Genomic DNA, 26,531 nt, shown 5'->3' with positions numbered 1-26,531 from the left:
TTGTGTTGCAAAACTGAATTTCGCTAATAATGGTTATTACACTGTGCCCGTAATAACAGATGGCTCTCAGGTTTGTCATGCTCAGTGCTAAGATAATGCAACAAACCTAATATACTGTACTCATCATATGTAATAAACTTGCATCTAATGTGAGAAGAAGAAGTGTGTGGAAACGGGTAATCTGTTGCATTTTATTTATTTTCTGTTATCTTACGTCCTCTGTTGAGTAAAAATGGACAGGTTTGTTACAAAACGAGATAGCCATCATTAATCATTAAGAGAAAAACAGTGACGTGTAAATGATTTGGTTATGTTTTGGTTTCGTTTTACTTTTTTTCTGAAATGGATGCACAGTGGGGTTTTTTTTCGCACCCTTCAGATGTAATGGAGGGCTTGTGGTTGCTGTCCAGTCCTTGCTGTGTACATGTTATGCTTTTTCTCCAAAGGGTCAGTAACCGATAAACCGCCTGGGCCGCCGAACTCTGGCAGAAAAGGTGAGTTGAGATCTGCTATATGGTATGTGTGGGTGTGTGTGTGTGTGTGTGTGTTTGCATGTGTGTGTTTCTGCTTGTACAGGAAACTGAGAGAAAGAGAGGGAGAGAGAACACGTGTATGAATTTCAGGATTTTTTTTTTTTTTTTTTTTTTTTTTTTTTGACCTGGTTTTGTTGCTTCGGATCTAAGCAAAGTCCGTATTTGTGCAGCATGGAAAAGCACACAGCTGACTGTTTGACTTGATATAATATGTTCAAAGAAACCTTAGTTGGCTTAAAACTGTCTGCTGCACTCAACTGATCATTTTTAGTATATTAGAGAAGTGCTAAATTAATTTAATGTTTCTATTTTGTAAAGAGAATAAATCTGAAATTGCTGTATTCGTGGCTGTTGTTTTAGGTATTTTACCGCCAAGTTCTTTAATTTAATTTAAGATTCAGGGACTAGTCGTCAGGTCTTTGGTAACTAAGCACCTAAGACCTTCTTTCTCTGCTTATCTCACTGCTGTATGGTGAATGAGGGACACACACTACATGAGTTTGGCCTGATTTATCTCCAATTATGCCATTCTACACAATTTTAACAAATTTTCAGGGGGAAAAAAGTCATGCTCTGGCTTCTTTGAGGCATATCTAATAATATTTAGGGATAAAATTGGTGCGAGGTTAGTGCAAAAACTCCTGTAGTGTGCATCCTCCTCCAAAGATACCTCACCTGTGTCTGCTCGCATCACCAAACAGCGACCAGCAGCTGGTCTGGTCCGACTCGAGGACCACACTGAAACCCCAACCCAGAAATATATACTTTCTTTACACCAAAAGAAGATGGGGAGCCTCTCAGGGTTTAACTGCTGTAAAGCACTTTGTCATTTCCTAGCCCCCAGGGTGGTGTATACTGGAGGAGAGTTTCTGTTGTGGAGGACTGAGAGGAGGAGGGGAGGGCTCGGTGCGGATGCCTGCGCGAACTGGTTTCTCCTCCCAGTTTGTGGACCACAGACGCAGAGCTGGGTCAAATCCTGTTTGGCAGATAATTCTCAGTGTTTGTTTTAACATGCTCACAGCACAAGATAGCAAGTTAGTTTACATCAGGACAGGCCAAATGGTGTAAAATAGGTTCTCAGACACAGACATGTATTGCAAATTGATTTTTAAACAGTTGAAACGTCCTGACGCTTCACCCGTCCGGTGCTCCAAGCAGGTTAAAAACAAACGCTGATAATTATTCCCGCCGCTGTTTGTCAAAGAGCCACAGGGAACAGCATGGTAACCACTGTTTTGATTTACAGATTGCCCAAACGGGTCACTGTGACCTTAACCTTTTCAAATCACTGACATGCTATCTGATGTAATGACTCACTCCAGAGTAGTGTTAGTAAACCCACTTCCAGTCACCAGTGTCCTCGGTGGTTTGTATTTGCTTGAATGATTTCCAAAGGAATGTTCCAGAGGCCGTGAGACTGCACATGGGTGAGTATTTTAGAGAGCTGCACAGTAGATGACTGGGAGTTATGCATAACGACATATCCATTAATAATTATCCATCACAACTTAACCAACTTAAACTTAAAGTGCAAATTTACTCTCGCAGCTTCACTGAATATGCTTTGAATTTGAATAGGCATTTTTTTTTTGTATTATTATTATTTTTAGCATTTTTATTTTTGATGTTTGGGGCGATGCAGTTGGTTCTGCCGTGCCAGCCAGTGTATATCCATCCCACAGATTAATCAATTTCAAATGGTAATTTCCCTCAGATCTGCGCTCAAGTATTTCCATTCCCATAGCTCTTTTTGTATCTAATAGCAAAAGCCTGCGGAATATGCATGTGATTACTGTCATTTTATTATTCAGTGTTTGTGAACATGAACAATGCGTTCCCAGCGCTAGAAATATTTATTCTTCTGTTGAGAGAACCACATTTATAGTCGCAAAAATAAATTTCACCATCCCAGATGATAATAAAATGTACATAAATTCTCTTTCTAGGTGAAGGTTTTATGGCTATGGAAAGCGTTTAGCTTAGGGAGGACATACTGTTAACTGCAGTTTGTGATGACATTTCTTTTTTCACTTTTTAAAAAATGCGACCCATAGCCCAAAATGTGGCTCTAGTATTTTTACAGACTAGATGCTCTATATTTTAGATATTGTATGACAAATGTTTTTTTTTTTTTCTAAATAACTATAAAGTGTTTTGGAAATTTTTTGAGCAGCAGGATGGTCTTCTGGTTTGTGAGGTCCTCCTAAATTAAAAGGGGGTTGTGTTTGATCCTGTTTGGTCGTTTTTTTGTTGAAGTAAAAATGAGCAAAATAGTGAACCCCTACCTGTTTCAGACTTTGCACCTCAATAAGAGAACACAAAAAGAAACATTATCTCAATCAAAAATAGCAGATTTTACATAGCCCCCCCATTTCCTCAGAGGTCCATCCACGTCTTGTGCTTTGATGGCAGATGTGGGCGGCCCTGCCTCCTCGCTGCAGCCTGTCCCCGTCAGCCGAGCCCTCGCAGGAAACCGTACGAGGGCCGGTGTGGTGGAGCCACGCCGCACCTGCACTGCGCTCATGCAGGACAAACTAAAGGGATTCCTGAGGGTTTTGGGGTCTGTGTGTGTGGGTTTGTATGTGTGGTTGGCTGCCATTTGGTTCCTATAGTGTGTTCGTGAGAGAGTGGCTTGGATGTGTAGCCTGATTGTGTTGGTATGGGAATGTATGTCGCTGAGGGGAGCTGATTTACTGATGTGTGCAAGAGAGACGCAGAGCCATATGTGGGTGGTCTTCATCTATCTATCTATCTATCTATCTATCTGTCTATCTATCTATCTATCTATCTATCTATCTATCTATCCTTCCTCTTGGCCGGGCCATGTGCAAATCCCAACAATTCAACAGTTCTGGAGAGTAGATTGTATTAACCTCAATAATGGTAGTCTCTTTCCGTTTCTTTCTCACCCTGAACCCAGACGATGGCTCCAAGCCCACGCCCACCATGGAGACTCACGTCCTCCCTGAGGGTGATGGTAAGCCCCCCACACACACACCTCCCTCCCCAACCTCCCCCCATCCTCCAACACCACAGCAGGGCGATGCGATCACACTACAGGGCGTTTGACTTTGCCTAGTCACATTTATTGCATTTTCCCGCTCTATAACATATGCTTAAACAAATCTGATTATAGTAAAAGTGTGATTCATGGGTCATCTGAACGTTTGAAGGCCTCTGACATTCACTTTGTCGTCCTGTCTTTGCAGAGATCACCGCTCCCACGCTGTGGATCAAGCAGCTGGTTTACAAGGAGAATAAGCAGAACAACTCCACATCCAGGAGGCAAGGTGAGAGATGGAGCAGATTAACAATTAAACTGTGCCTGTCAGTGTTATTATTTTTACTGTAATACGCATCATCAGCTCTGTTTTGTTAGCTACACTCGCTTTTGCAAAGGTGGGTGTGGCTACTGCTCCAACAATGGGCACTGATTAATGCAATCAGGTGTGCGATGGTGGTGCAAGTCTATAAAAAGCATCTTCAAGAGTGTTGTGGCTTTTATACAAAGGTTTCCAGCAACAAACAAAGGCTGTCATGTGATATAATTAAGACTCTCTCTCTCTTGGATGTCCTCAGCTCTTTGGCAAAATTTACCGTGAACGACTGATTGCCTTTCTAAATATGCCACCTCAACAGAACTGATGTTGCTCGTTCAGAGTCAAAGAGTCAGTCAAAGAGAACTTTATTTCCATCTGCAGTTATATCTGGGTTATATCTGGCAGTGCAGCTCTGTCCTGGGACCTCCCTGCCCTTCCATGTGCATCCATGGGAAGCCTCAGGCAGGGAGAGCAGCAGCATAGACCGCCAGAGGATGCAGAACAGAAAAAGCATCAGTGACAACAGTAATGACATTGATCAAGCCGGACACAGTGTGCAGAGGAGGCGCTGGGGTGGCGGCGGCTTGCAAAGCGGCTTGCAGAGGAAGCAGCAAGGGGAACGGGCAGCTTAAATGTTTGAGATTTGCCGGTTGATTGATTGATTGGCTATCAGCTGATGTGTGCTGGCTCTGAGCTGATGTCTCCTGGGTCTGTGAGCTGAGCTGGACTCTGTTTCCTGCCTGAACTGCAGCTAACCAATGCTGTCTTGTTGTAAACACATTTGATTTGCCCACTAGCTAATGAATCGAGTCAAAGCAAACATCAGTGCTCGTAGTGGCTGTTAACGGCAAGCTATAAGATTAGCATTGACTGCTTTAATTGCTAAATCAGCCCTGTGGCTAGTTAACAAATGTTTTGTTTAGGTTTAATGAGCTGATTCTTCCAGTTTCCAGTGTCACAGTAACCTTGGAAACAGATTTATCTTAGCCACCCACTGAAATCAATGCTCTGCACCCACATCCCAGCCCATTGTTACAGCCAATAAATTGACTGTTTACTACCTTTACCTTATCCTGGACCCTGGTTGTTGGCATAGCAGCTGATATAACAAGGCTGCTTGCACTTAATGGGTTATCAGCATGGCTGGAAGTACTCTTTGACCAATCAGATTAATGATGTGACATTATCTGTTGTCTAATGAGTGATTATAATACAAATTATCTGGCGGGCTGCATTCAGAGATCAGAGAAAGCTCTTTAACATGAGACAGATGCAGAACCGTCCCTTATAGCTGCCATCTGGACCCAAGTCGTATAGTGGAAAGCACATGCAGGTATACAGGATATATCCACTTTCTACACCGCTCACTACCTTTCAAACGATTTATCCCTGCCATACTCACTTTATCAGATATCACAATTCCACTGTTCTGGGGGTATGATTATTGATCACATATTGAGAAGAAGGCTGATTTGAATTGCACTAAAGAAGCAGCTGGTACACTAAATAAAGTGTGCACTTTGAGAGTGTCAACTTGGCTCCAGTGTAACTAGTTTCAAAGCCTTTTTTTTTTTTTTTTTGCCTCCACCAGTTTAAGATGAAATGTAAAACATTTCCAGTGTGAAGACAGCCCTGCACTGCTGGGATTAGGTTTCTCAGTTTCTTTCCTTTGGTGTAATTTGTTTAGCTTTCGCTGTCTCCTTTTCAATTACGTCTCGCCATGTTCACTACCCTCTAGGCAACTGGACTGCTTTCACGCTTCTGCACCAAGTCAGGCAGTGAGTTCGGAGGGGGCCGTGTGTGTGTGTGTGTGTGTGTGTGTGTGTGTGTGTGTGTGTGTGTTTGGTTTGGACCGATACATTGGTGTGCTGATAAACTGGGCTGATATTGGTCTTTTATTAAATACCAGCTATTGGCCAGTCATGTTGTTCATTGCCAATATGAATGAGGTGAAACCAGTGATGGAATTGTATTTTCTTTGCACATTTTATTTAAACATGATAGTTATGCGTTTTTTAACAGGTACAGTGGAGAGTTTTAGTGGTCTGAATGTTGCTTCAGACACTTCTGCACCATGCCAAGAATAAGATTCTACCGGACACACTGAATCCTTGCAAATTTTTGGCAGAAAAAATGATCAAAATTAAAGATAGTGAATATTGCCACAAACTATCTATTGCTGACTGCAGACTAAAAATAGTGGTTTCAGTATCAGCCTTGGACTGGCAAAAGGTGCTCTCTGCATGCTGCATTTAAACCAAATGCAGGTCTGGCAAAAAAAAAAAAAAAAAAGAAAAAAGTAGTGCATGTTATTTGTAATGCACAGTGAGAAAACCAATCAGGTGCAGCATACAAAGTGCAGAAAAAGGGTTAAAAGTAGAGACAGCAGAGATGTTTCAGCTCATGCTTTCTGCAGTGCTTCTCACGATCTGCCTCCAAAAACCCATATTGGTCCAACCTTAGTGTGAATGTGCGTGTATTTGTGTACATTTGTGTGCATGGGGTTGTGTATGTACAGTAAATGTGTGCATAAGTGTACACAGTAAATACCAATTTTACTTTGCTTGATCTTCAGAGTTCCTGGTAGCTTCTAGGTGCTTTTTTATTAGCATTCAGCTGATACACTCACTTCATATGGTGCGCTCCCACGCAAAGCGGCATAAAAATAGTTTGAATGTGGCATGAAGTTTTTCAGTGTTTTGAATGATGACGGTCCGCTGGGGGAGGCTGCGGTCACAGCAGCGCTGAGGACTGTATTTTAACTGACAGATATTCACTGTGACAGCTCTTTGAAACTTCTGTGGAAACACCAGCTTCCTGTTTCTAATTAGCATCTGGTGTCCTCAAAGGACATGCGACAAGGCCAGCGGAGGGGGAGATGTCAACACTTTAGGCAAGCCATTAGTGATGTGTGTTTGTGGTGGGTGTGTGTGTGTGTGTGTGTGTGAGTGAGTGCATGTGAATGTGACTGTGCATGAAAGTGTTGTGCACGTGTGTACATGTGTGTCAGAAAGAGAGTTTGGAGAGTTTGTCTGTCTGTCTGTATATGTGTGCTTTTAAATGCATGTATATTTCTTAATGCCCATGTATGTAAATATGCATGTGTACACAGAAGCCTCTGCATTTGTGTGTGTGTGTGTGTGTGTGTGTGTGTGTGTGTTTATAGAGTGTTTTAAGGTACAGTAGTGTAAGAGGTTTGGCCGTGGGTGTTGTCCTTGTTAGCTGCCAGAATTTTAGGCTTAAGGCTGCAGAGTCGATGAAGCTGGAAGTGTAAGCAGCCGAGTAAAGAGAGTCGGTACAGCGAGAAGTCATGATAAAGAGTCTTCCTGATCATAGGAGACTCGGTGCAGCAAGACATCATTATTTATTCTTCTCTCTTTCTTTCCCTCCTCTCTCCTCACTGTTGGAAAACCTGAGTGCCTGTGCATCCAAGAGTTGGTGCAGCACACGGTGAAAACTACCCACCTTAACAAGTAATTTAGTCTCATATTCCGTCTTACTGTAAGATCTTGTTTTTCTTAAAAACAAGTGAAAACATCTGCCACTTGTTTCCACTGCGGATCTACTTGCTTGCAGAATTTTCTTGAATGAAATGTCATTTTCTTGACCCTGTAGTGGGCTGATCTGTCAGATTCTGCCTACTTATTCCCAGAAAAAAAAATCCCACTGGCAGATTTTTTTCATTTGTTTAAGAAAAACAGGATTTTAAGACTGAATATGAGAATAAACGACCTGTTAACGTGGAGGTTTTTTTTTTTTGCAGCGCAGGATTGATTATTCATTTTTTTTCAACTAATTTTCTACATTTTAACTCAGCCTCAAATGACTCAACACAGACAAACAGCTGAAATATGATACTTGCATATGTGCTGATGTGTTTTTTTTTATGGGTTTGACTCTGTTCCATCATTTTTTTTTTTTACTACCGTGCTGGCTAGAAGCTAGTTAGCCATCAGTTCCACTGAATAATTTAAGAGTGATTCTACCTTCAGCAGCTTGTTAACATAATATGAAAACTATTGTGAAAATTTCCATGCGTACTGAAAAAATGATGTACCTATCATAGCAGACGTCAGTACAGTATCAACAGCATTTCTCTTTTATAAATATAATTTCTACATGTATACAAAAGTAGGAATGCTGTTTGTAGGTGAAAATACATTCCTCTGTTTCTTTCTGTCTCTCTGTGTCTTTCTGTCTCTACATGCTGGAAAACCTCGGTGCTCACAAGGCAGCCCACCCCCATGTGCACATATAAAGTGCACTATTCATTTATTGGCTGTGTGTCTCTGGATATCCCATAATTTTGATTTAGAGGGATGTGGAGATTGTGTTAGTGAAGCGTGTTTGCTTAGGCAAAGTATTGTAAAACCTATTTTTCAAACGGAGGCACCGATGCCAGACTTTGACATGCTGTTGTTCAAGTGTTGCAAGGGGAAGAAGAAGAAGAAGGACAGTTTGCGAGTTTCTGGAGAACTCGCAAACCGCTGCCTCTCCCTCGCGGCGCAGAAAAACAAAAGAAAAACAAAGTGTTGGGGAGATGTAATGCAATCATGTCACTTAGGAACACAATCGGCGCTTTTAGAACAGGTTTTATTCTTCTAATCCCATTTCCATGTCTAGTCTGGGGCAGAATATGTTTTGCTAAACTTTTCAACACAGCAAATGACAGCAAGATTTTTTTTTTAATGAACCTTGTGTTGAAAAGTAACACAACTGTGGTGGAAGATGGCTTGGAAATGACATTCTTTTGCATAAGGTAACATGTACACACATTTCTTTCTCTCGCTTGCTTACAGTACACACACACACACACACACACACACCTACGCACAGAGTTACTCATATTTCTGCTACTTTAACTGAACAGAATGCATGCTACAGACAATATTGCAGTGATTACTCCACAGCTGAAAGCCATTGTAGGGGAGTGAGGAGGAGAGAGTGGTGTGTGTATGTGTGTGTGTGTTTGTATGTGTATGTGTGTGGTGGGAGTGTGTGTGTGTGTGTGTGTGTGTGTGTGTGGTGGGGGTTAGTATCAAGATATCCCTTTCGGAAATGTAATATTATGCACATGTAGGAGATTTCCATATATGGTGTATGCGTACAGTGTGTCATATAATTAAACACTCATATATGAAACATATTCATTCACATGCTGCGCAGGTGCTGGTGCACATAGAGGAGAATATAAGGCCAAAATGTTTCATATATGACAATATATGCTCAACATAATTGGGCTACATATTTATCACCATAGCCAGAGGGGGCGTATAGATGTTTGGTTAATATTTTAGTATATTTATAACATAGAAGATGAGATTTCTCTGGTGTATGGGAGTATCTGTTCATATATGGGATAGAAGAGGCAGAGTGGCTGGAGGAAGGAATTGAGAAGGCAAGAGGGAAAGAGGGAATGTGATAAAGAGTGAGGAAGAGAGAGAGAAAGAGAGAGAAAAGTCTGTGGGCTTTAAATCCACTCGGGGTTTAAAAACAGTTTTGCTTGGCCTCGGCTGTGGCAGAGGAGGGCTGAGGGAGCAGTGAGAGGAATGATAAGGGGGCAAAGCCTGTTCACATCAAACACCAAGCATCACCTTTTGGCCCCGTTATCAGTGCACCCTTAAGGAAACAACCACGGCGATGAACAAGTTACAGCCGCTCGCCTCGTCCACGTGTGTGGGTCTTTTCAGGACAATATTTGTTTTCTGAGGTTTTGAATTTCTCATTATTCAGTGCATCGGCAGTTCCTGTCATGGAGCAAGAAAAAAAAAAAACTACACAAAACAAAAAATAAATAGAGCTCAAATGAAGATACCCAAGGCAGGCCGAGAAATCGTCGTAGATTGAATTTCACGTACACACAAAAGCTGAGGGGATTACATTGCCAGCGTCCAGCCTTTTTCCATTTATATGTATAAAAACAATTTTCTTTTGGGAATCCCAGTGCCTGGCGCCAGCATAACCTCTGTATAATAAACAGTGCTAAATAATTTAGATGTGAAGGAACCTTGGCGAGGGCCGGAGTGCTAAGAACACTTGAGCGTGAGCCTTCGCAGGAAAGAAGGTCCTGGGTGTGCGGATACGTTCAGGCCTGCGATGGCAACGGCGCTCAGGAAACAACCGTCACCCCCCCCCCACCCTCCTCCTCCTCCTCCTCCCAACCCCCCATCCCACCGTCCCGCTCGCCAGGTCCCGCTTACAAGGCCCAGGCTGAGTGCCGAACCTGCCACCACTGTCAGCTCCATCATTATTAACATCACCAGGGAGGGAGGAGAGGAAAACTCTTGTATTGTGTTTCACGGCTGTAGATCATGTTTAGTTAAATGAATTCAGTGAATCACTCCCCGTCCTTCTGGGCCTTTTTACCCCCTGAATTAATAACGTTCCACTCTCCGAGAAATACCCATAATCCCCGTGTGCGGCTTCCAGCCCGGCCCGCCACCCCTGTTGCGGTTGTGAAATCCAACAATATGTAGCAGAATATCAGGAATTTTGCTGACAGACTCTGTTAGAGGGGCTGATTTTGTGTGTTTCATTAAAATCAGGTAAGCGCCCTGGTGTTGTAGCTTTTGGCCTGCAGCGTAAGAGCCAGTATTGGTTACAACTATGTGAGGCATGAATATATATATATATACTGCATATTTTTAGGCAAATATGCTCTTTCAACTGCTACTCTTTTGACAAAGTGAGAGGCTGTATTTTAGGGCTCCGATATCATTTTTCCTTTTTTTTAAAATTTTTTTTTTATCCATCCATCGGTTTCCCGCTAGAATATGAAAATGAGCTTTGAGAGACTTCAGACTTTCTTCACACCTCTATTCCATCACCGTAATAAAGTCGTCCACATTTTCCTAAAAGCAGCAGCACTGTTGTGTTTTGATGGCTTTTTGAAACTAGTTTAAAAATGTCCCTCCGCCAGGGAAAATAGTCCCCGGGGAAACATTTGCTTTCCACAGCCCCAGCTATCAGCTCCGTGGTTTATGAATGTTCATGTCTGCTAGCCACAGACGCGGAACATTACAAGCCGGCTGTTTCGACCAAGAAAATAACATTTAAAAGTTGAGGGATTTTGATTATATGTTGTGAAATCTTCAGTACCACGTAATGATTTGTGAAATGGCTTGCCGCGATGAAAAATGTGGATTAATTGCAGGAAACGGACCAAACGTTCAAAATCACTGTCATGCTTCTGACACGCCTCACTTTTCCTTCTCCAGTGGTTTGTTGACAAAACCATATTGGGCTGATTCTTTTTTTCCCCAGTTTTTATTGATGGTTTGAGCATTTGGAAACATATGAAACCAACAGATAAACATGCAAACAAACAAACAAACATACCAAAAAAGACGGCTAAGAAGAATTTAAGAAGTTTAAGAAGTTTAGGAATAATTATTCGGGAGTTAACTTTTTGGTGGTTTATTCACTGTTACAGCTTCATCGTCTAAATCACTTGTCCTTTCTGTAGTTTTCATCGCTGTTTTGGGTCCTGATTAATATTCATTTCTCCCATTTTTCTTCCAGTTTTTCCATTATGCAGATTTCCTCTACCGTCTCTATCCATTGCTCCTGGGTGGGGTGATCCACTTTACCTCATTACCTCTTTGTGATAGCTTTTATACCAGCTCTTATTATTGTAATATCAGCCATTAGTGTATAATTTTGTAGGTGGCCAAGTCCAGTGAATTTAGAAATGCTCTCATTTCCTCTTCATCTGTGGATGCAGGTTGTGTATATAATTCCTCGTAGCATCTTTGGAAGATTTTCTCTGTTATCATATGTTCACTCTCATGTGTTACTTGCTGTTTAGGAAAATGTCTTGCTAACATTTCAGTGGCCCTTTTTTTCAGCCTCATCTAGCAGTATGTCATTTGCTGTATCTTCGTTCTGAAGTCCTTTGGATCATAAGCTAGCTCCAGTTCCCTTAACCTTTCAGTATATTTTCTGTTAGACTTTAATTTAAACCTTCTTACAAACGCAGTTTCAATAGTTTTTCCCTGATCACCGCCTTCAGGACATCCCAGAATATTGTCAGGTCTACTCGTCCTTTATTATTTTCTTCTATGTATCTTCTTATTTCTGGTTTTGTCTTCTCCTTGCATTGTTCATTGTCCAATATTCCCACTGAGTCTCCATACTTTACATCCTTTTCTGTTATTTAGGCATATTTTAAAATAGAGTGCATTATGGTCTGACACATATGCCTGTCCATAATCCTACATTCCCTCAGTCTTTGGCCATCACCTGCATTCATAAAAACACTCCATCCTTGAATGGACTTTATGAGCAGCTCAATATTGTGTAAAATCTTTTTTTTTTTTCCAAAGGATGTATGTTTCTCTCCATATATCCATCATCCCCCATCTCCTCCAGTGACATATTTATGAATCTTCCCTCTGTTTCTACAGCTATGGCATCAAACAGAGACTTGAAATATTTATCGCTTTCTGGGGGTTCATATACATTTATCAGTGTTATTGTTTCATTTTTTTTTTTAATGTTCCCTTTTACTATAATATACCTTCCTTCTTTATCTTTGAATTCCTTCTCATAATAAAACTGGGTTGTCGTTGATATTAATGTTACAGCTCCTCCTCTGTGTCCCTCTTTATATAACTGTAATATAAATTCCTGTAGCCATAGCTTTTTAGTTTTCCATGTTCTAGTTGGAATATCCTTTTTAGTTTTCTTTTCCGTTCCTTTTTCAGTTTTGTCATAACCCTCTCTCTCTTCATGGGTGTATTTAGACCATACACATTCAGCGACATTATCTGGACATTGGTAATCATCATAATCAACTTGTGTGGCTCCATAATGTCTGGACAAACTTTAATAACTTCACCTCACGCAGTCGGATCTTAATGTAATATATAAAATAAAGAAGTGTGAAAATTTCACATATTCTTGTTGTGGATCCATTTTTCTGTATGTAGTTATTTTAATCCAATATGTTGGTGTCTGAAAACGGATTTCTTTTTCCTTCAGCACCGTTTCGATGCCCAAAAATAAGACTTCTATCAAGTAAGACTTCTTTGCCTCCTACATGTATCTCCTCCTGCTGAGCTCTCTTCAAAATCATTTATTTCGTCTCAAACGGGAGAAGTGTTGATTGTAATTGATCTGGGAGCAGCACTCTGGGTTTTGGGTTTTTGAAGATTAGTTTCTTCAGGCACCTTGAGTTCGGTGTTTTGGAGTTGCTCCAGGTATTTGATAGTGGAGCTCCCTTGCGTCTCCACTGGTAAGCTGAAGATTTAGATATCATTTCTCCTCAATCTCCCTTCGAGATCAGTTGTAAGCCAGAGATTTAGCTATTATTTCTCCTTGATCTCCCTTCAAGGTCAGTTGTTTTCTCTTCCGTCTGACGTCTCTGATCCAACATCACCAGCACCGTATCATTTGTCTCCATCTTCCACTCTTCCAGTTCTGCTATGCGTGGCTGGACTTCAGCCATGCTCACATTTTGTGTCTGTGGCTCATTGTTGTTCTCTTGTCAGAAATTTGGGATTTATTCCTTCATCTCTCCCTTCAGTTCATCTCTCAGTGTGATAAGTTTGTTTAAGCTCTTTTACATCTTTTCTGATAGTAGAAAGCCTGACTTGCAGTGTCTCTCTGTGTGGTCTCGCCTTCCCTGCTACATCTTAGCATCATGTTTGGCGATTTCTTGCATTACAGGTTGTTCTTCAACTTTATCTTGCTTTTTTAGTGTTTTTTCCAGTTTCTTTGCTTGTTTCCCCCTCTCATACCTTACTTTTTGTCATCATTTTTTGAGTTTATTTTAACAGACTTGAGAAAGTTAGTTAACTATGCTCCTACTGTCTCTGCCGTCTTCCTGGATGTTGTTTTGGGTCGATTCTGTAGGCGTCCATGTGTTGTTGGTGGGTGGAAGCAGGGTTGTAGCACTGGAGTAAAACAGGAGTCCTGTGTCTAATTTCAGAGAGCCCCTCTCTGTTCTGCAGTTAGCATTGACTGCCATATTAGGCTGAGTATCCGTTCACCATGGAGCTGAACTACCTGGACCCGTTTGGTTCAGATCTGCCCTGCCGTGTGAAAATGCCCCAAGTCCTCACCTTGTGTGGCCAGCAGGAGAAACAAGGCCTTAACCGAGGGTGTAGGCCTGTTGTTTCAGCTTCATGCCTCATAAGCACACTTGATTGTAAAATGGAGAATGGATCGGGAGCGGTAAAAGCACACTTCATCACCACGGTAACGGACACAGCACACAGCTCTGTTGTACTTGGCTTAAGAGTGAGCGATGGACTAAATGGAATTGAATGTAAATACACCGAGGTGAACAAGGTGTTGCACGAGCATCTCTCAAGTGCCAACAGCCTGTTGTTGAACAGTTGAACAAATATGAAAGACGCTGATGGGTGAAGACCTGGTGAAGACGAGGGAATGGAAAAGGTCACAAGGCAGCGCTCTGCTCACCACAGACTTTTAATCCACATTTGGTGCTGGCTTACAAAGATTTAGAGGTAATCCCAGTCAGCAGTGGTTGCAAAAATTCAAAGATGACAAAAGCGGTGGGCATGGTGAAAGAGCGAAAATGGCAATTTAGGAAAAATGAAGAGTTAGAAACTGTGTGATTGGTCATGAAGGGGCAGTTTATTTTTATAAACCATGCACAAGGTTTATAAGACTGTTACCATGTACATACACAAACTGAAAACAGCTATCCAGTACAAGTGTTTGTAGTGGATGCTGCTTTTGTAAAAATAAGAAATTAAAATAAAATAAAAAAGAAAGAATATAAGGTAAACTGATTACAGAAGGTGGCAATAAAACACACATTGAGCAGCAACATAACTACAGAAAATTAGAGGAGGACATAGTTGTAAACAGATTTATTGTGGCCTTGAAGTGCCAGAGAATGATGGTCTCTGTTTGTGTTTGTGTGCATCCACAAAGCTACAGTAATCAAAACTGCAGAGGGATGACTTCAGTGAGAACCATATTGACAAATAATCTGATTCAGCCTACATGGTTCTCCCAGTGGCCCTAACTCACAAACAAACCATTTGCATATTCCACTTTCTTATCAGCAGAGCGTAAACAGTCCTAATTTTTTTTGCATTTTCAATTATTGTAGTGTTAATGAAACAAAAAATGACTCCATAGAAGCTGCAGGATTTCTGCTCTGTATCTGAACCCGGAGGCAGGAAAAAGAAAAAGAGAATTTCATCACAGGGCTGAACACAAGCATCACTTTATTAATTGCGAGGTGATGCACTAGCAGGCAATAGGAATACAGTAGGAGTTGCCCAAATTTACCTTTATATATAGAGATTCTGCAACAACAGCAGAACATTTCCTAATTCACATATTTTTTAATTAGTAAACTTTCAAGGAAGAAAATGTATTTATCAGCCATTGCCAGGCTTGCACAAACAGTAGGTTGCATAGAATAGTATAAGGATATGTATTTTTTTTTTTTTTTAGAAAACACAATAAAAGAGCCACCAGCAATGTCCATTTTCGTGACATTTTGTTATTTATAGTCAATTACATATCTTTAATCATATCTTTAATCAAATATCAGTAAGATCAGTCTGTTTTTTTTTTGTTTTGTTTGTTTGTTTTGTTTCACTGCTGTCTACTACTGTCCTGTCACTGTGACTCTGACCCTTGCCCTCATTATTATTGGTTGCTTTTCAGGATGGTGATGCTATTGAAGTTCCTGTAAGTTGCTCTGTGTAAAGAGTGTGACCTAAATGCCTAAATGTTTAGCCTGAATGTCTAAATATTAGATAAATGACATTCCCATCCCTCGTATCCATATTGCATTATCATCCTGCATGGGGTTTACATTAGTGACCGTCCTGACAGTGTGCAGTTTATCGTGTGATGTGCTCCCACTTTCGCCACATCGTCCCACCGAGTAACCTCGTGACAGAAGTCTCATTTAAACAAATTCTTGGTTTTATTTTTTTTATTTTTTCCTGTGTCCAGTGTGTGTCATTTTTCCCAGCTGTGTGTCTGTATTGAGTGTGTTTCTCACGGTTTTAGAGAAAGTTCCCTCTTGTGACCAGGAGAGACAAAGCGCTCTGGACGAGGCTCGGCAGAACCCCCGAGAGGCCATCTTCATCCCCGACTGCGGCCCCGGTGGTCTTTACAAGCCGGTCCAGTGCCACCAGTCCACAGGCTACTGCTGGTGTGTTCTGGTGGACACGGGACGGCCCATTCCTGGAACCTCCACCAGGTAACACAGCACACAGGAACCCGGGCTTCAAATCAGCACCAGCCACCAGTTTCTTAACTCTCTCTCATTTTCAATACCTAGGTGTGCATGAAGAAAATGTGCAAAAAATCAAAACCAAACTGAAGACAAATGCAACCAAATCCATGTGTCTGATGATTATATTCAATAATCTGTAAATAAACAGGGAAAAACATTTATTTTTTATGTAGATATGCACATTAAGCACTTAAAATCCAACTTTATGTGGAACTGCTTCACATTTATTTGGATGATAGTTGGTGTTACAGAAGGCAAGTCATAGTTTTTTGTGCAGGAAGAAACATTTGTGGTTACCTTTGTTATTCACAAGTCACGAGACTGTACTGTATAGAAATTTTTCATTTGGTGCATTTATTTCCTTATGAGACATTAGTGATTCCATAAATAACAAACTTGATAACACAAGCCATGTCCCTGTGGCATGTTTTTGAAAGGAGCTTCTTTAAAGGACACTGTGGGATCAGTATTTTTCGACCCAGGCTGTATTATAATGTTGAAACCCCTCATTTATAACCGTGTGTAGCTCCACATCATGGATATCTTTAGTGACAAGAAACTAAACGCTCTGCTGCGGCTTCATGGTAGGTTTCATTACAGTCCAACATGGCACTCGTTTTCAGCCTCCAAAACCGTCATAAATGTCCTTTTTCAGTGTCTTGAAATTGTTCACCTTACCAATCATTTGTGACACATTGAATTTTAGCATTTACGACAATACGCTGCCTTGTATACGTCCACATCGCTCTCCTGCTGCTATGTCAGACAATGCCTCAGACTCTCCATCATGTAAATTTTCATCATTGCATTCATGTGTAAGCTCAGGAAAAATTAGTTTCCTCTTCATGTATGTCGAGTTGACGCTGAACACCATGCTTTTGCAGGCTGGGAATTTACAAGACTGATATTCTGAGTTCAAGTGAACGCAGCATTATCTGCAGCAGAACTATGTGAAACTTCTTAGAAAGCACCGTTTGCAATCATATTTTCGGGTGAACAATTTCAAGATGTATTTTGGCTGTGCTGTGAGTCTCTAATTTTCAAAAAGGACGTTTGTAATAGTTTTTGAGAGGCTGAAAGTGAGTGTCACAGACTTTGTTGAAGGCTACGAGGAGTATCTCGTCATAAAAGCTGATTTTGCTTTGTATGATTATAAATTATAACACAGCCTGGCTTGAAAAATACTGAACTTATCCTTTAATAAATCCTGACACTGTAACTTGACAAGTTATTGTGAGGTAAACAATGAAGCAAAGCAACAAATTACTTTTAAAAATAAAGTTTTCTCCAGCACTACAGTTCCACTTTTAAAAACTCCTTTAGCTGCCAAGACCTTAAATTTGCTTGTGAAATTCTGAATCCACGAGCCAATGCGTCCGCTTGACTTGGCAAAAAAATTCATTTCAGCCCCAGATGGGAATATCGGTTAGCAGGCCGTAAACACTAAACTTTTGCTATGACGTTTCTTTTCAGTGCAGTTGCTACTGTTTATGTTGCTGTCAGGGACATGGCGCTGGCAGAAAGAGTCTTTGTGGGTGCCGTTTGTCAGAGGGACAGATATGAGGCAACCGAGAAACGCTTGAATAAATGATGTCCATCGTTCATGTTTTGATGTTGCGGAGCTTGTTTAAAGGAGCTCTCATGATTTGGTTTTCGAGCATGAATATCACGAGTCGAAACACAGCACGAGAAAGAGACGAAGAGATTGGATGTCTGAAGGATTGTAAACATGCACGGGTCAATAGATGAACTGTTTTTGTTCCAGATGAAGCGTCATTATTCTTACTCCACAGGAGGGTTTTATGATTTACAGGATCTGCAATCGGCGGTTTTTCCCCTAAAAAAGAAAAAAAGAAAAAAAAATAGTAAATGACAGAGCAGTCGGTCTTGTGATTTGGATAGATAGTTTTGAAGAGTTTAATTTCAAATATGATACCAATCTTTAAAAAAAAAAAAAAAAAAAAAAAAAAAAAAAATACACCAGCGGTTACAAAATGATTGATGGTCTAACCCCTGAACAAACGGTTAACAAAATAATAACTCTCATACAAACCAGATCCTCTGATTTTGATGCTGAATGATGAACATGAGGCAGTTATTTTTTCCATAAAGGATATACATTGCATTTTGGAATAGCCTTCATGTCACTCATCCCAGTTGCTTTCCTCTGGACGGCAAAGTGCAGAGTCATGCTTCAGACATCCCATTCTGGAACGGTGGCACTGCAGACTGTGAAAAAAAAAAAGAGAAATGACAACTTGCACTTGCTTTGAAAAAAAAAAAAGAAAAAAAAAGAGGCAAATGGGACACATATGCTCCTTTTTCCATTCTATTCGAGAGGCATTGATACAATGGCCAGGAGAAAACGAGTCATGCCACGCATAATGCTGAGCAGTCTTTTTTTATGGATCTCAAACAAAGCCCTCGGTCAAGTCAAGTCAAATATATTTCCGGAGTTCTGAAAAAAAAAAAAAAAAAGAAAAAGATAAATCACAAAGTGCTTTGCAGAGTAACAAAGGGCATACACTGCATGGATGTAAATGCCAGAAAACAATACATGACCGGTTTAAGAGAGCAGAGTTGGTTTGCATGCATGTGCTTAGTGTAATTGATAATGAGATTTCACGAGTTTGGTATCATTACCTTGTGGATGGTTACTTTTGCGAACATCCCCCTGGCAGCGGTGAGCCGCATTCCCGCTGAGAGGCTCCTGGCACAACTTCAGATTGTTTAGAGGCCTGGAAGGACAACAGGAAAATATTTTGTGGTGTTTTATGCACTTTGAGTTTTCAGTCTCCGGCGATGTTTGATTTCACTTTCAGCTCATCAGATTTATCAGTATGGACTAGTTCTAACTTTGAAGTCTCTCTTTTTTTTTTAACATTTCCGGGACAGTTTTAATCATCTAATTGCACTCTTAAACTTCCTCTTACTTTTGTTTTCTCCCATGACGCTGTGTGCGTCCTGTCCTCTGCTCTCTGTGTAACAGGTACCAGACGCCGGAGTGTGACGGTGCCGCTCGCTCTCGCGTCTCAGACACAGAAGATCCCTTTCAAGGCCGAGACCTGACAGGTTAGACAACAGCTCCAGGCTTTTCACCTCGTTTCAGTTCAGCCAATCCACCCAACACGAGAGCACAAAGGTTTTCTTTCTTTCCTTTTTTTTTTAAATTGGTGAAGCAACACAAATATATAACAAGTGATTTAACAGAGACAAATGTTACATAATATCAGATGCTGGGTCATAAGCATTACATTCAGAGACTGGGACATAAGTGCAAAGGATGAGTTGGTATGGCAAATGACTGTAGGAGAGGAAGAAAAGAAAAGCAAGAAAAGAAAGAGAGAGAAAAAAGTAAAACAACTTGGCAGTTTTTTTTTTTTATAAATTGTAGATTCTCCTTTGTGATATCTCAATATTGTATGTTATATAATTAGAGAAGAAGGAGAGGAAGAAAGGAAGAAAGACAAAAAAAGAGGGTCAGCACCATCCACTAGTGGGATGAGGCATGCGATATTGATTTTTCTTTAGGTGTCAGTGCATTTGAAACCGTAGGTAGGATACAAAACCAAAACAAGTGCAAGCTTCTGCAATGCAAGAGAAAACAGTGCAATAAAACAACTGGGAACTATTTCACACCGGAGAATGCCAGCAAACTGTCTCTATCTGCCCCAAATGAGCACAAATTAGAGGTGGATACATGAGAGTATGAGTGTATTGGGGTGACGGGAAGCACCTCAAAACAGTAGGGCTGGCAGACTGGAAACCTCGCCAATATCTGGAAACCTCGCCAAATCACACATAAACTACCTATGGATAGATTGCACCAGGGGTAAGTAGGGCAGTATCTTTTTTTTCGTAGTTTGGGTGCACTGTTCCTTTAATGTTGTGCTCTTTAAGAATCGGCCATATCTCACTTTGCGGTGTTGGATTCCCCGGGAGGAAAGATCAGAGACTCTCCTCCGAACCCAAGGTCATACCCTCGGCTCATACTCCTCTGCCCTTGTTACTGCTCACTTATTTTTGTTGCCCCTCTGTTTCCCCATCATTTAAAGTTGCATTGTAACTCTTATTTAATTCCCCATCTGGTGAGTTTACAGAGTCAAGCGTGGCTCCTGACTGTGCAGCAGATGTGTGGTATGTTTTATGGAAGGTGTGAGTGTTGCTGGGTGAAGCGGGGAGGCTGCGGGGGGCCGCCGGGGGTGTTGGGAGACCGCGGGGTGGCTGAGCGGGGATATTTTTATGTACTGTAGTGGGATGTTCTGAACCGCCACAACAAAGCCCGATATTTCATCACAGTCACATCAAGGCAGAGGGAGAGAGGAAGGCTTGAGAGGGCAGTTTATTAGCGGTAGTGGCTGCAGGTCCAGTCTCACCCTCTCTGGAGCCACAATGCAACCTCTGTCAGGAGAAAGGGAAGCAGACTGGCTTTCCCCCCCGAGACCACAGACTGGGATCTGGTAACTCTCTGTCCAGTCAATGCAGGAAAGGTATTTTGGTCAAAATTCAAATATTAAAAAAACTCCTTGGTGTAAACAGTTTGAATTTATCTAACATATAAAGGAGTAATGTAGAATTATGATGCTATTTTCAGCAAATAAACAGTAAATTCTGTTCACATTTGCAGTGATCTCACACATATGCCATGAGCACCAGTGTGGAAATAAATCTCGACATCCTTGATGATATTACAGTACTTTACATTGCATGGTGTCAATCATTAGCAGATGCTTTAGCGATTTAGAGTAAGTAAATTTTGTCAGCAGTAGTCAAACTGACCCTACAGCACTGTCTTTATCAGTCTTAAACAAGAATGAGTAGCACTTGAAGATTTTTTTTTAAAGCTACACAAGCTACACAAATTAAAATGTTGGTGATGCTAAATGACAGAAAAAGTTAAGTGAAAATTTATAATTTCAATACCCAGAAATCATGTAACGTGACATCAGTAATGGGACAAAAGAAACTAAATATTGGTGAGTTCTTTGGATGGAGCCCTCATGCTGTATTTCACCTTGAATTTTTGATTCCCCTGTTGTTTGTGGACAAGTGTCTATACCTGACACCAGAATTTTATCTATGGAGTCTCAGTATAGGAATGATAGGACCCTCTTCTGTATTGCAGTCCCGCTTTGTGTCTGAGGTAAGACAAGGCGGGTGTATTACATAAAAATCTCGCCCGATGCAGCTTTAGAGTAAAACTGGACTTTGGTAGAGTGTTGGGTTGTCCAGTGTAATGACCTGGACCTTATATAACTGCGCATGGTGGCAGAATATCCTCATTAGTCACTCTATATCTCCAGGATACTGTATACTTTGCATCTCTCCATTATGTTTCATAGTGCAGCAAAAAAAATTCCCAAAATAACAGAGTTAACAAAAATTCCCAAAATAACAGAGTTAACAAGTATGAATGAAGCAGATTATTTGATTATAAAAAAGTCTTGGTATTTTTTTTTTTTTTTTTGGAAATAGTGTTATTTTCTTGTTTGAATTGGAAAGTAGATCCGGCAGGTAGCATTTACAGGAAATGTAGGCATAGTAGAAAGAAGACACGACGTGATAGTACTTCTACAAATAGTTATACTAATATGGAGGCATAATCTGAGCTGTTTTGCTGTGGAAGTGAATGGCGAGACACAAATACAGTATTGTGGATTACCAGATGAGCACAGAGCATCTAATGAGGATATTTCACCAGCATGTGGACTCATGTAACACCCAGATAACTATAACCCAGCGCTCCGCCAAAGTTCAGTTTCACTGTAAAGTCTCCACTTAAACGAGATCAAGTCAAATTAACTCTGTTTGTGAGTGCCAGAGGTCCTACACCACACGGTGCCCTTGCCACGTAGGGTCCGCGCAACATAAGGGGTTGCACTTCTTAACGCCCCAATTTAACACTTGGATTAAGGCGCAGCGAGGCAGGGCTTCTCCGAGCTTGTCGTGTCGTAGGAAATGCTAATTGGATTCACCTGGCGGGGCAGCGGACCACCACCCACAGATCACCCCGAGCCAGAAGAAAAGGAATGAAAAGAGCCGAGCAGAGCAGAGGACAAGGAGGCCACAAAGGCACAGAGAGAGGGGGAGGAGGAGGAGGGAAACAACTGTGAGAGCTAGAGAGGGAGAGAGAGAGGGACTGAATCGAGAAAAAAGGACAGAATGAGAAGATTATTTTACCACGCAGCGGTGTTTGAAGTTCCCCTTTAAGAGACACAATTAGGAGGGAAAAATTTGCGCCGGTTGAGTGCACTATTAAAACCATACATCTGGGCAATTAAAAAGAGCTACCCAAGGTGTTCAGCATCGTGTCATAAAAGTTAACAGGTCTGCACTGCCCGACAAAGCGCTCTTATCACCGCACACTTCTGTTCTGCCTCTCCACATATGCCTCAGCTCTGGCCTGCTCTCATTTCCCGCAACATTTACAAAACAGCCAAACAGCGTGTTTCACCTCTGTGGAGAAGGTATTCACAAGGATTTACCCGTAACCGGTTGACACAGGCCATTTTCCAGGGGTGTTTTGATACACCTGGTTTGTCATTAAGATTCGGAGAAGGCTTGCATGCTTGCTTTTACGGCGGAACACCCCCTTTCAGTTTTACATCTTTCATACTGGTTCATTGGTGCCGCGGCTTTAGAAGCTCTTCAGCTACACTGTGCCGTAATAACTCAAATTAGTTGTGGAAGGTAATTTTGGTGTTTTTTTGTCTTTGATTTGTGCCAGGCTGCCCCGAGGGGAAGAAAGTGGAATTCATTACAAGCTTGTTAGATGCCCTCACCACAGACATGGTGCAAGCCATAAACTCACCAGCCCCCTCTGGTGGTGGGAGGTAAGTTGTAGCCCACCCTGCACCACACATGAAGGGATACATCGAGCCGCAGACGCCGAGGACCCACGCAGTTTTAGACCACGAGTTTTTGGACAGAGCTGGAGTGACAAATGAACTACAACAGGCCGAGACCCTTACCCTAACCTCAACCTGAGCAAACCCACGTCCAAACCAATCCAGTTGGGCTATCTGTATGAAAGTGTTGATCAGAAAGTGCTTGGCTAAAACTGTGGATCTGGCAGTCTCCACTCAATCATATTACGTGATTAGCTTCTGCATTTAGAGTATGTTTCTAGGCAACACGTATTCCCTTGTCTTGCTGCTTTTGTCTCTCCACGTCCAGTGCAAAAAGTCAGAAGAAAACTGCTCAAAAATTTGAAGGCACTCATTTCTTCAAATTTCAAAATCGACAGCAAAAGCTTATAGTAGCACACTGCTCAGTCAGGACATAGTTAAACCAGAAACACATTCACAAAGACAAAACTTATCATCATCATGAAGTCAACAGGTGTGGTCTTTTTGTTTGGGAGGCATTGGTGAACTTTATGGGACAGTCAACAGCAGAGACAATGGCAATGGTGTCTCTGAGCCTGGAATGAAAAAATGCAAGCCAATGTTTTTTTCCCCTGCTTTTCTCTTTTGACCATTATTTTTTGTATTGCAAGCGCAATTTATTAGGGACTCATTTTATCCATATACGCATTGTTTATTTGGTTCGGGATTGTGCACACTATCTCAAACACAACAGCGTGTGAGGCGGATAAAGAGTGTAGAATAAACCTTAGTGCTGTTTCTGTATGTAATCTTTCCCTCTGGTTTCTTACGTGCTGTACTGCATCCCATGCTAATATTTTGGTTCTGTGTCGTGTTTTGGTAGATCTTGGCACCAACACTGCAGGGATATTGTGTTTGCTTCTTACTGGGGCTTCCCAAGCTAAAAAAAAAAGTGTACACTGGTATGATGTCCTGGTGGCTTGGTGGTCTTGGGTGTGTGCCACAGCGTCCCGGGTTCAACCAGTCCAGGAACAGGACGGTCACATGGCAATCCCCCTCTCTCTCCCCAAGTCTTTCCTGTCTTTCTCTAAGATTATTTTTTTGGCATTTCTGCTTTATTTGTCCATCACAGTAGAGAGAGACAGGAAAGGCAGGGGAGAGACGGGGGATGACATGCAGCAAATGGCCTGATTCAAACCCGGGACACCGTGATCAGCACTCTTATCCAGTGAGCTATCGGGGCGCCCCTAGTCTTTCCTGTCTGTCTCTGTTGTTTACTGTCCCATAAAGACAAAAGTTCACCACTGCCTCCCAAACAAGAAGACCACATTTCTCGACTGCAGAATGATGATATGTTTTGTCTTTGTGAATGTGTTCTTCTATGTTTCTATATGTATCTGTATGTAGTATGCTACTATATACGTTTGCTTTGGATTGTGAAATTTGAAGAAATTAGTGCCATCTCCCTTTATACTCTGTATCGTAGCTCTGTTTTGTTTTCATCCTAGTTGGTTGCTCTGACTCAGCTTGTGTCCCTGCAGGTTTGTGGAGCCCGATCCCAGTCACACCTTAGAGGAGCGGGTGGTGCACTGGTACTTCGCCCAGCTGGATAACAACGGCAGCCACGACATCAACAAGAAGGAGCTCAAGCCGTTCAAGAGGTACCTGAAGAAGAAAGCCAAACCCAAGAAATGCGCCCGCAAGTTCACCGACTACTGTGACCTGAACAAGGACAGGGCCATTTCCCTGCAGGAGCTGAAAGGCTGTCTGGGCGTCAGCAAGGAGGGTAAGAGAGGAAAGCCACGAGGGAAGGGGATGGTAGAGAGCCAGCCTGTCACCGAGGGGTCACAAACTCTGTTCAAACCCCAGACTCAACAGGAAAATCTGGCCTGAGTGAATGAATCTACTCTCCCTCTGTGACTGCCACTGAGGTGCCCTTTGGCAAGGCACTCAGCTCTCATTTGGTCCACTTAGACGGCTCTTTAGCCAACAGTTGAAGCCATGTATGTCTGACAGATATCAGGTGTGGATGTGTGTAAACTTCTGAGTATGAAGCCAGAGGTTGCTGAAAAAGAGCGAGTGTTCAGCCAAGCAATGCTGGACAGGCTTGAAATAACGTCCCCAAAGGAATACAGGGATTAGGAATTACATAAATCCCTAATTGTTTTAAGATGCGCATATTCCAATTGTTTTGAAAATTCGCAGATAAATTAGACTACTGTAAACTAAAATTTAAAAGAGCCTGACATTCCCAGTTGGTTAGTTTGTTGCTAGTATTTCGTCACCATGTCATAATTAAAGAAAACAATGTGTCATTTAGGGGAAGGAATGAAGTAATTGCTGAGCATGTGACAAACAGATGTCTTGGCAGTCTAAACAAGGTGCACCGCTCCACTCAGCGCTCTCTGATGAATATTTAGACAAGACTAATGTAGCAGTGGATCTAGACGCTGTCTGGGCCGGAAGCGTGGAAAACTTTAACTTGTCATCATGAGTTCACCTAGTAGTCTTAATTGAGATTATTAGCATCTGCCAAAGCGGCTTACATCAGAGCGCTGCTGTCAGCTCCTAAGCGCAGATCTCTCTGGAGACGAGAAAATAATGCATATTTTTTCACTGGCGCTCATTTGTTTTGAAATTATGAAATGCGATTTTAACAGGTTTGTAAGGCCCAGTGGTCATGAAACTCATTTAACACTCAAATGAACATGTAAACATTACATCCGAGCAAGAAAAACACCACCGTTCCAGTTACGTGTCTCGTTTTTATTTATCCCTTGGCAGTGAGAGAGATCGGTTTTGCAGGCCTCGTGCTGATAAACAGGGCATGAAAAAAAAAAATCCAGTATATCTTGCATTTATCAAGCGAAATAGCCTACAAAGCAGAAATAAAAATAGAATTTCAAGGTACACTGTTTTTGCTCTTTTTTCTTTGAGTATTTTTTTTTTCTTTTTGGGGTTAATGAGTTTAAAAATGAGCAAACTTAGAAAGAGAAAAAACTAAAATCCATGTCAAACCTTTTTAAAGTCTTTGCCTTTTTTCTTTCACAGGTAGTTCTACAAGCAGTGGCAACCAAGGGACAAGGCAAGGGACAAATTTGTTCAGTAAGGCAAACTAATACGCTTTGACTAACCCCGGCTCTGGTTTAGAGTGCTGCAGGCTTGATGTATAATCCACTAACATTCATACTAGTGATACATGCCACTTAAGAGCCGAGTTTTTTATTGAAATCTTGTAATTCAGCCTGAGCTGTCTGTGTGTTGGTCTGTTTGCATGTGTGTTGGTCTGTTTGCATATGTCCGATGTGCTGTATCCTGCTCATATGTGCGGTGTGTACATGTGATATGTGCTCATTTAGCCGTGCAGTCTGCTTGAGTTGGCCTAGTGTCACCTGTTCTACTGAGTGTAAATGGAGCAGTTCACCATGAGCCAAACACATTCAGCCTCATTATCCTCCAGGCTGCAGGTGCTGCCTGCTTTCGCCATTTTCTGTTGCAGCATTTCTCCAGGTGAAACCATGAATGGCTTAGTTAAAATGGATTTGTAGATGAGCGTTTTATAACCAGAAGAATCTCCATACTCGGGACTGTAGTATTCGTGTATGGTCTTGTTCTTGAG

The 26,531-nt window shown here is 41.6% G+C and overlaps 1 protein-coding gene across 2 annotated transcripts in view; it reads left to right on the top strand.

Moving 5' to 3' along the window:
* smoc1 (SPARC related modular calcium binding 1) overlaps positions 1-26,531 on the top strand; it is a 68,698-nt gene that overhangs the window by 27,034 nt on the left and 15,133 nt on the right. Inside the window, exons 6-13 of one of the 2 annotated variants that reach the window (XM_030045179.1) lie at positions 447-494; positions 3,454-3,510; positions 3,743-3,823; positions 15,857-16,049; positions 19,075-19,157; positions 22,813-22,918; positions 24,454-24,698; positions 25,964-26,017. In XM_030045179.1, coding sequence (XP_029901039.1) covers positions 447-494; positions 3,454-3,510; positions 3,743-3,823; positions 15,857-16,049; positions 19,075-19,157; positions 22,813-22,918; positions 24,454-24,698; positions 25,964-26,017 — 867 coding nt within the window. Of the gene's footprint in view, positions 1-446; positions 495-3,420; positions 3,511-3,742; positions 3,824-15,856; positions 16,050-19,074; positions 19,158-22,812; positions 22,919-24,453; positions 24,699-25,963; positions 26,018-26,531 lie in introns of both variants that reach the window. The other variant, XM_030045178.1, reaches the window with a different exon arrangement.

Source organism: Myripristis murdjan, chromosome 22 (genome assembly GCF_902150065.1).
Source record: "Myripristis murdjan chromosome 22, fMyrMur1.1, whole genome shotgun sequence".
Taxonomy (NCBI): domain Eukaryota; kingdom Metazoa; phylum Chordata; class Actinopteri; order Holocentriformes; family Holocentridae; genus Myripristis; species Myripristis murdjan.
This window is presented reverse-complemented; position numbering and strand designations above follow the sequence as displayed.